Below are 9,587 nucleotides of genomic sequence, written 5' to 3'. Positions count from 1 at the left end.
GGGAGTCACTTTGGCCAAAAAAAAAAAAAATAAAAAAAAATCACTAAGTCACCCTGGAAAGGGAAAAGAATGGCAACGCCTCGACGTTCCGCTCGGGGAGGAGAGAACAGCGGGTGCTGGGGAGGCTGCGGAGGGCTCCGCGGGCGGACGGCTGGGCCCCGCGGCCGCTGCTCGCTCCCGCCTCAGGCCGAGGGCTCCCCTCGGCACCGGCCGCTCGGCAGCGGAGCGGGGCGGCACCACCCAGACGTGGCCGGAGCGGCGCCCGCCGCCTCGCTGAGGCGGGACGGAGGGCGGCGGCGGCGGGGCCCCGCCACACCGGCGTCCCTCTCCCAAACACCGGCCCGGCCCCAAGCACCGGGACGGGACCTCCCGCACCCCCGTCCCCCTCCCGCGCCTGCGCGGACCCGGCCGGGTGGGAGGGGGCGTGGTCTCTGCGGCGGACCCCGCCCCGCTCCCCTTCCCCCGGCTTCGCCGTGCGTGGCGCGTGGGGGGCAGAGGCAGGCGCGCGAGCCGCCTCCCCTCCCCTCCCCCGCGCGGGGGCGCGCGGCGCGTGAGCGAGCGGCCGCTGGTCCCCGCCGGGGTGCGTGCGTGCGTGTGTGTGTGCGCGCGCGCGCGCGCGTGGGGCGGCGAGGCGCCTCCCCGCAGCCCGCGCCGCTCTCGCCGGAGCGCCGGCGGCCGGGCAGGGGGGCCCGGGCCGGCAGCCGGGGCATGGAGAGCCTGCTGGAGAACCCGGTGCGCGCCGTCCTCTACCTGAAGGAGCTCACCGCCATCGTGCAGAACCAGCAGAGCCTCATCCACACCCAGCGCCAGCGCATCGACGAGCTGGAGCGGCGGCTGGACGAGCTGAGCACCGAGAACCGCAACCTCCGCGGGCAGCAGCCGGCCCCCGCCGAGCCGCCGGCGGCCCCCGCGCCGCCCCAAGGCCAGGGCCCCTCGCCCGAGCAGCCCCCGCCGCCGCCGGGCCAGTCCGACTCGCTCCAGCACCACCAACAGCTCCCGGCGCAGCAGCCGCCGCCGCCGCCGCCGCCGGCGGGCAAGCAGGCACCGGCGGGCCCCGGCGGCAGCGGCCGGGCTCCCGGCCACCAGCACCCCCCGCTCCAGCCCCACCAGCACCCCGCGGAGAAGGACGGCAGGGAGAAGGTCTGCTGCGCCGCCCTGCTCCAGCACAAGACCCCCCAGGCCATCGGCAAAGGCGTCCTGAGCAGGAGACCGGAGTAAGTGAGCGGGGGGAAAGGGGGGCGGGCAGGGGCGGCGGTGGGGGACCAGAAGCGTACTGGGCTCTTTCCGGGCCCAGATCCAAGAGGGAACTGGGTTATACCCCCCTGCAGCCTTGCACGGAGAGAGGCAGTGTGTGGGTGGGTGGGGAATCCCTCCCTCGATGCATTCGCGGGGAGAGCAGGCAGAGTGCAAAGAGGAGCCAGGATGCTGCTGCCAAGAGGCATTTGCCTCCTAGTTCACCGCTTTTATTTTTATGTACAAGTGTCCGTGGCCCGTTTGAACCCACTCGGGCTGCTCGCCCGCGGTGATCACACACGGCATCGTGCCCTCGTCGCCTGTCACAAACAAATAAGTCTCTGATCAAAGATGAGCACGGTTTAGCCCAGGCAGGGAGAAGATTTGCAAAGGACAGCAGCATAGTGGCAGCTGCTGTTTGCCTTAAGTCGCTGGTATCTGTCAAAAAAACCCCCATCATCCCTGGAATGAGCTGGGATTTTCCTGCCCTCGCTGATGTAAGGGGTCTAGGGTATGCATTATATTGCACATGACGTGTATATGTTCATAGAGATACAGATGCTGTACATACGTTTGACATTCAGGATGCTTATCGCACTTGCGTGTGGGTTGTCTTTTTTTTTTTTTTTTTTTTTTTTTTTTGGTGAATGGCACCTGACACTGATCCAGCTCTCCAAAAGGAAAGAGTATTTTTTGCTGGTCTTTCCTCTTCAGTGAAAAAAGCATGACTACTAGTACTGAATACTGATAATGATCTATGTGCGTGCATGTGTAGTAAACAAGGATGAGCATTCCAGCACTATAGGTGGTGGAAGAGGCGACTATTGAAGAGTCACATTTTCTTGGATTACAGATCCAGTATATGCCATCAGTTCACCAGCTGGTAATTACAATTGCACTCAGTATCATATTGTCCTTTGTTTAGGCACTTTGAAAGCAGGGGAATGTTTTCTGGTTGAAAGCCAGAGAGTTAGTGAAGTTAGGAAGAGAAGGAGCGTGGTTTCTGATGTGGCTTCTTTTATGTAAGAAGCAAGCTAATTTAAGTAGTAAAACTAGATCAGAATTTGTTTCCTAGAACAAACTCCATTGTTTTGGTTATAATAATGTCAAAACAAATGAAGTATGCAGCACACTGTATAGCCCAAAACCTCTTCCTTGTCTCTTTCAACACTAAATAAAAGGGCCCCTTCTCTCTCATGTTTGTTTTGAATACACAAGCGTAGCTGCAACATGGAGCTGGATTTTCAGCTGGTGTAAGTAAAGTTACACCAGTTGATAACAGCTCAGCACCTATCGCATGATTCTATGAAAATGAGCGGAGAAATGACTATTGAAAGAAATACTGTTAAAAGAATATGTATAGTCAAGACACGTTTGAGTCCCAAAAGACAGATCCTTACTTCTAAAATACCGCACTGTAATTTTGCAATCACAACTTAAAGGAAGTGTGTGGGCTTCTTGGAGTATTCGTGCAGGCAGTAAGCATTTGCAGGATCTGGCCCTTATTCGTCGTGCAATATATGGAGTTTTAAAAAGACGTAGGGCCAGATCCTGAACTCATGCCAACTGGTGCAAATCCAGAACAGCACAGTTTAAGTTGCTGAAGTCAAAACAGTAAGAAACCCCTATAAAAATGCATGCTCAATCTCATTGTTTTTTCAGTAGTGAATCCCTGCAGTGAAAGCTCTGTTAGAAACATCGTATCGGCAAGGGCTTTCCTTTCTTCTGAACAGAGTTTCTAACATACGTCATTACACAGATTGAAGAATCAATTTCTATGCATAAGTCTAAATACCTCCTTCTTGTCTGAGCTTTTTTTGCAGTGGGGTTTGATTGGGGGAAGAATTGTAGATTTTTTCTTCATAACCAAATGCACAAAGAGAAGTGCCTTAAAACACAGCTGATCGCTGGTATAGCATATGATAATCTTTATATTTCAGATAGACAGAGAGATGGATGGATGGATGGAGCCTTTTTGTGGGAAGCCAGGGCTGCTGCTGGGGATAACAGAGCAATCCCTGCAGCGTTCTTCACTCAGGAAGATTAAAATAGACTGCTTCTGTTTCCTTCTGTAGCTTAGGCAAACCAAAACCTTTGTATAGAAAAGGAAATATGAGAGATGCAAAACAGTCTACATTTCTCACTCCTGCAGGTTTTTTTTTTCCCCATTCTGTATACTGAGTTTCATCCTCTCTCATCTCTGACTGTTAGAAGGAAATCAAAGAGACTGCAAAAGCTAACTTAAAGGCAACTTGGATGGAGGGTAGGGAATTTTTTACCGTCTCTTTGCAACATGCCCAATACCCCTTATGATTCAGCTGGCCAACCTGAGAGTTGTGTTTTTGCTTTTGTGTGACAGCAGGCAACACATACTTTAATACCTATACGGACTAGGTATCTGTACTCTCTTCCTTCCTCCCAACATCTGAACATGTTTTTTCCTCTATTATAAACCCTGAAATTCAATGTTATCTAAATTTTTTTTTCTCTTAGTCAAAAGCATAGGAACTGATTGTTCTCTACAGAAAATGGCCACTCTAAAGAGAACAGACATGATATTTTAACATGTCAGGATGCGGTGGCTGAAAGCAAGGGTTAAAGCAGCACCCAGGCAGTGCCCCGGCTGTCACTGCCCGGTAATGGAATTTCCTCCACCTCCGGCAAAACAGGAGGTTCTGGCAGCATGCTCAAGTGTACTTGTGCTGGCCCTTCTCACCTCAGACACAGCCAGGGATTTTGCTCATTTTGAGTCAGGATTGAGGATTTTTTTGCAGCCCGGCTCACCTCGAGCCCTGGATAGAAGTGAAGACCTGAGCTTTTGGACATGCTGGGGCAGTCTTCTGTCAGGGGCTCGGAAGAAAAAACAGCTGAAGCATCTCTATTATTTTAAAGAAAAGTTTGGTCTTACTTTCGTTGTTCACTTTTATCAGAAAACTGTTAAGTTTTCTTTATTTAAAGCTCTTTTTTTTTTTTTTTTTGTAAAAAAAAAGCCTGCATTTTAGAATAAAACCCAAGCCCTTCTCTAGAAAGGGAAGAATTCCTAAGTTATTCAGGGACCCACTAATTGTTGCTGCATGTCATTGTGTGAGAAAGGTAGCATTGAGCTCACCTATGAAAAGAGAGGCAAGGAGAAAGATTTTTGCAGAGATTCTCAACAAGAATTAGGCTGATTATTATTCCGCGGCATCTGTCTCTTTCTACCTTAGGACTCTATTGCATAAGCGCCTCACAGCTTTAAAAACAAAAAAATAAGGTCATTCGTCATAGAATGTTTTGCTTCAAAAATACAGGTTGCCGAATTAGCATAGCTTAGATCACCCTTACTAAGCAGCCTCTTGTCTTAAGAGACCATACCAAAGTATCATCAAATCCTGTGAGTATAAATTTTCCTTCCCTTCTTTATCAGAATACTACCTCCTTTGCCAATCCCCAGTACCCTTCTTTGCATATCAGGGAAATGCCACAGGGTTGAATTTAGCAGATTAAGTCTAAATGGCCCAAATCCTGATGGTTTTTATGAGTGAAACTCTCAGTAGGAGCTCTTCCTATGGAATGGCTTCAGATTTTAAGCCCATGCATTATCTGGAAAACTCACTTCAATAAATACAATTAGAATAATAGCTAATAATCCATTATAGTTCCTTCCATCAAAAGACACGACTGCAGTTTACAAACATTGTGCATTAAAGTGCTATTAAAGTCTTCTTTCAACCATGTCACCAACAGTGAAAACAAGGCGTAGAAACAGTATTTGTCTAGCGTGGCATAAAGAATCTAAGTACTTTCTTTGAATTATCAGCCTGTGTTTGCTCTACAAGGTATCTTCCTCATGCAAAACAAACTTTTAGAACTCTTGGAAGAAATTTTCTAAAATCACATTTTCCCAGAGGTCTTAAAGCTCATTTGGATTTGCGTTGGGCTGAAAACAATTTTATTTTGTTTTTATTGGTTTAGGGTAGTACTTTTTTTTTGTCTGAGAAAAGAGGCAAGTTTTAAAAGACAATGTTAGAGTCACTTAGCTGCTGTTGTGGTCTGAGGCTGTTTGCTATATTTTTGTTTAATTTCAAAAGCTCAATTATGTAACTTTAAAATGAAGATATTGCATATGCAGAGGTGCTGTTTTCCATAATTTTTCTTTTTAACTATGCATTAATGTTCTATTCTATGGATTATCTCCAGGGTAAAGGCATTAGACAAAATCCCACTGATTTCAGTGGATACTAACAATAACTGTAAATATTATGGCTTACTATTAACATATTTTGCTATATTTGCGCATTGCACCAGCACAAAAAAAAAAAAAAAGAAAAAAAGAAAGAAGACCAGGACAACTCTGAATGGCTTGTGTACCCCAGATACCCATTCCTTTCACTTTGGGCACACAAGGAATGCTACGTTTGCCCTCTGCTTTCCTTCTTTCCGATTTCCCCCAGCCTACTTCAGAGTTTAACTCCCTTGAGCTTTCATACACCAGAAATAGTTGCATTGGTGCTGCCCTGGGTTTTGCAGATCCCTGATAGCAACGTACTCTTTCAGCATCAAAAGTTATTTGGAGTGCTGTAAGCTGGTTTCAAATGACAGCGGTCTGCATTGGCATAGCTACACAGATGCTAAAGCCCTGCTTAGATGATTTTGAAATAAAAAGCACAATGAGAGGAAAAAAGAAAGTAGACTCTCTGTAACTGTGTCCCATTTAAAGATATATCCATACTCGTTCCGTTCACATTGTAATCAGCTTAAGATGTACTTTATGACTTGAACACACCTGCATCATATCTACATCAGGGCCTGTAAAATCCCAGGCAGAGGAATATGGAATTAATGATCCACATCAATATTTAAGAAATAACAGATATATGAGGGAAGGAAAAGGTCTCAGCTTAGGAAGGGTTTAGGATGAAGTTCTAGGTATAAAATTGCTGAGTGAAGACGGCATGAGGAATTCCTCCCACAGGGACAGCACTTCAATATGATGCCGTATAAAGTCCTGGCAAGAGCAACAGTGTCAAAGCTGAAAATACTATTGGGGGAAATCTCCCCGGTGGGATGGGAGCCTCAGGAAGTAATAACAAGGAAGGAATTTGTGTGAAATACTGCCTGGTGGTGCTTTGGACAGATACTACCTGTGTATCTGTGTCCTGAGCCCAGTTAAAGCAGTACCTGGAGTAACAAAGACTCATACCAATCTTTTAACAAGAGAAGCCAAGGGCTGAAAGCAACAGCAAAAAAGGTGGATTTTTTAATGCTTGAATGAGGAGGCATACAAATACTTTTTTTTTTCTGATAAGATGGTGACATTTTTATGTCACTCGCCTATATGTTCTCTTGCAGCCAGGCTGCTCTTCCCTGGCAGCAAGGGTACCTTTCTTCCATACGCTTTGTATTGGCCCATTTGGTGTCACTTCCCAGGCAGATCCAAGGTAAGGCTCTACGAGAGGACTTTAGGAGCAAAGGGCTCACATGGCAACGCTGTTAAGCATTCAAAAGAGTTCACACATGGCTGTGTGGAAGGGGTGTAAATGGAAAAATGTCCCAAATGAGTAGGTTTTAACAACAGCCCTTGAGAATTCCTGCCAGGGACTCAGTGCCAGTCTTGGGCTGGCTTTCCCATTCTTTGCAGTGTGTACAGTGTGGAAGGACACCCATTATTCTGAGGTTGCAACAAACGACTGATACTTCCATGTCCTTCATAAAATGATGCGCACACAGGAATATACAATTTAGGCATGGTTCATACAGTTTACACATGGAGCAAGTATCTACTTAAATGAGGCACAGATGGTACACATTCCCACCTACACCATACCTGAAATTATTTGCACTTTTAGTCAGAGTAGGCCAGAGAAATCTAGCCTTGGGATGCTCTTCTAGTGCCTAGATGGTGCCAGACCAGAGCCTGTCAGCTAGAAGTCTGGTCTATTAATTACGGCTTCTACCTACTCATTCAAAAATAATGTTCACATGATAAAATGAAGTAAACTTCTGCAAGCAAAAATACCTCTAGACAAACACATGTATTAGATTGTAGAAATTTCCCAGTATTATTTTTTTTCCGTCTGCCTCAGAATCCAAGTGGAAACAGTAAAAAAGAGCTACTGCCTCTTTTCTTAATCTTTCTGTACGTAGGGTTATTCATCTTCTGCTTTCCTGTTACTTTCCCTATAAATGCCTTGTTAGATTGCTTGTTTTCTCCTTTCTTTCCTAGTTCAGCAGTGGTTTATTTCTTGTTTTCCACTCTCGGTTATGAAACCTCTTGTTGTTCCTCCCTTAGGAAAACATTATAGAAAGCCAGAAATATTCCTCTGTTTAACAGATGGAAAATATTTCATTTGTTATAAAATTACCTGTAGCCTGTGATCGTTACTTGGTCCACATTCCATGGAACCATGTAAGAGCAAATAAGGAAAAAAGAAAAGACTCATTTATGAAGACAGAGTCTGAAATATGATTGTTTTCCCTTTCTTTTTTATTCAATTTTAAAAATTATATATATTTTTTTTTTTTTTTCCCCTCAAAGAGGTGTATCTTGAAACAAACTGGTAATATTCTTGTATTCATCTATTCTGGAGTTAGTAATTTCATTTAGCTAAGCCCTAGGTAGGAAAATGTGAGTCTTGACTATTGGATTTGTTCTGCCCAATGGCTCTGTTTAAGATCTCTTAGAGCATTGGACTAACAGTCTTAAGATCAAAGTTTAATTCCTCCTAAGTGTATTTTTAACAGGCTTGTGATACTGGACTGTCCCTTTCATCTCTGTGTATTTTAAGATCTGTAGCAAAGCAGTTGGACATCTATTGTTACAGATAAGAGTGGGCAGATAGATCAGGAATGATCCTTTTTATAAATTTCAGCATAGGGAGCAGCATAAAACTCCTGTCGTTACTTGCAATGTGTACTGCAAGGCAATGTCTACCTTTGCACATAGAAGAGAGAATGTATTTGCACGACCGTTTGTCTACAGTACGTGTCTAAATCAAAGTTGAAGCAGTACCTAGTTTCTGTGCTTTTTACGTACAGAAAAGCAAATAATTTGCTGGAGGAAACCAGTGTATCTTTACTGACGTCAGTACAGCCATGACAATTTACATCACCTGAGGATCTGAACCAGATTTGGTGTATCTGTCCTCACATACAAATACACATACGTCCACTAGTGCAAATGAGTGTTGACAATAGCAATAGATAGCAACTCCACAGAAATAACAGTGAGCAATGAGAAAACCATTAAGCAACATTCTGATTCTTCGTATAATAGTTTTATAATATTTTCTTATGATATTTTAAAATAAGGTGGTAGGAGTTTCGTTGCTGCAGGGTTATAAAGATATATTTGCTCTATTTGATAATGTTTTTTCTTTTCTCTACCCTGTGCATGCACCCTCAGTCTGCTTCTCACACAGGTATTATTTTTATTGCTTTTGCTAAAATTATGCTCATTGATCAGCTGTTATTTTCATGTGCTCTGAAGTTGCACTTTCTGAGAGGGATAGAAAGGGATCAATATTTTCCATGATTAGTCACATCTAAGAGGGGACATTTTGGTAAAATGGAAGTGATTTTGAATACGAAATTAAAAATGGCAAACCTTATCCTTCCTGCCCTCTTCTAGCTGAAAACAAGAGGGTCTGTGAGCTGCAGAGTTAATGAAGCTTGGCTTCCAGAAGATTTGTGTCATGGTTACATTTTCTGATGTCTTACAAGATGTGAGTTCTGATCTAAGCTTCTCTTGTTGTTGAGGCTTTTATAACATCTCTCTCCAACATGGAGACTTCTGTGTGGAGTAACGGCTTCTGTTCACTCAGCAGCCTTTCCCTCAGTGGAGAACCTACAAAGTTCCCTCTGTTACACCCCGCCAACTGTTTTCATGGAACTCGTAAGAGCTTAGTATCCCTGAGATCACTGTTACTCACTCAAACTTGGTTGAAACTCACAGTGGGATCTGCAGTTACAAAGTAGGAACCAACACAGACACACACGCCCACACAGAGAAAGAGATACACACAGACGTGCATAGAAGGAAAAGGGAAAAATTATATGGTCACAGAAAATGTATTTTGCTTAGGAACCCAGGCAATGAAGACCAAGTCCTAGATAATTTTTTGAATTAACTCACCAGTACATCAAAATGACTGAACAGTCCACTCCACTCTCCTTTCTTGGAGCTGGTGTTGTATGTGTAATAGCCTCTTAAAAGTCTTGGAATATTAAAGTTATAAAGAATCGGGAAATTAGCGTAGGAATTTGGTGGGCACATAGGTGGAGGTTTACCATTGGCAAATGGAGTCTGTTGCTCCTCCTGTCTTTGCCTATGAAGTTGGCGGATCATCTTAATCCACCTGCCAACATTTACATGG

The 9,587-nt window shown here is 44.9% G+C and overlaps 1 protein-coding gene across 1 annotated transcript in view; it reads left to right on the top strand.

The window, feature by feature from the left end:
• The first annotated feature begins 708 nt into the window (after positions 1 to 708).
• IQSEC3 (IQ motif and Sec7 domain ArfGEF 3) overlaps positions 709 to 9,587 on the top strand; it is a 100,492-nt gene continuing 91,613 nt past the window's right edge. The window contains exon 1 of the mRNA XM_086467372.1: positions 709 to 1,214. Within this exon, the coding sequence (XP_086323498.1) occupies positions 709 to 1,214 (506 nt within the window). The remainder of the gene's footprint in view (positions 1,215 to 9,587) is intronic.

The sequence above is a fragment of the Leptosomus discolor genome, chromosome 1 (assembly GCF_034619465.1).
Source record: "Leptosomus discolor isolate bLepDis1 chromosome 1, bLepDis1.hap2, whole genome shotgun sequence".
In the NCBI taxonomy this organism is placed as follows: domain Eukaryota; kingdom Metazoa; phylum Chordata; class Aves; order Leptosomiformes; family Leptosomidae; genus Leptosomus; species Leptosomus discolor.
The sequence above is the reverse complement of the archived record's forward strand: the minus strand, read 5'-3'. Positions and strand labels throughout refer to the sequence as shown.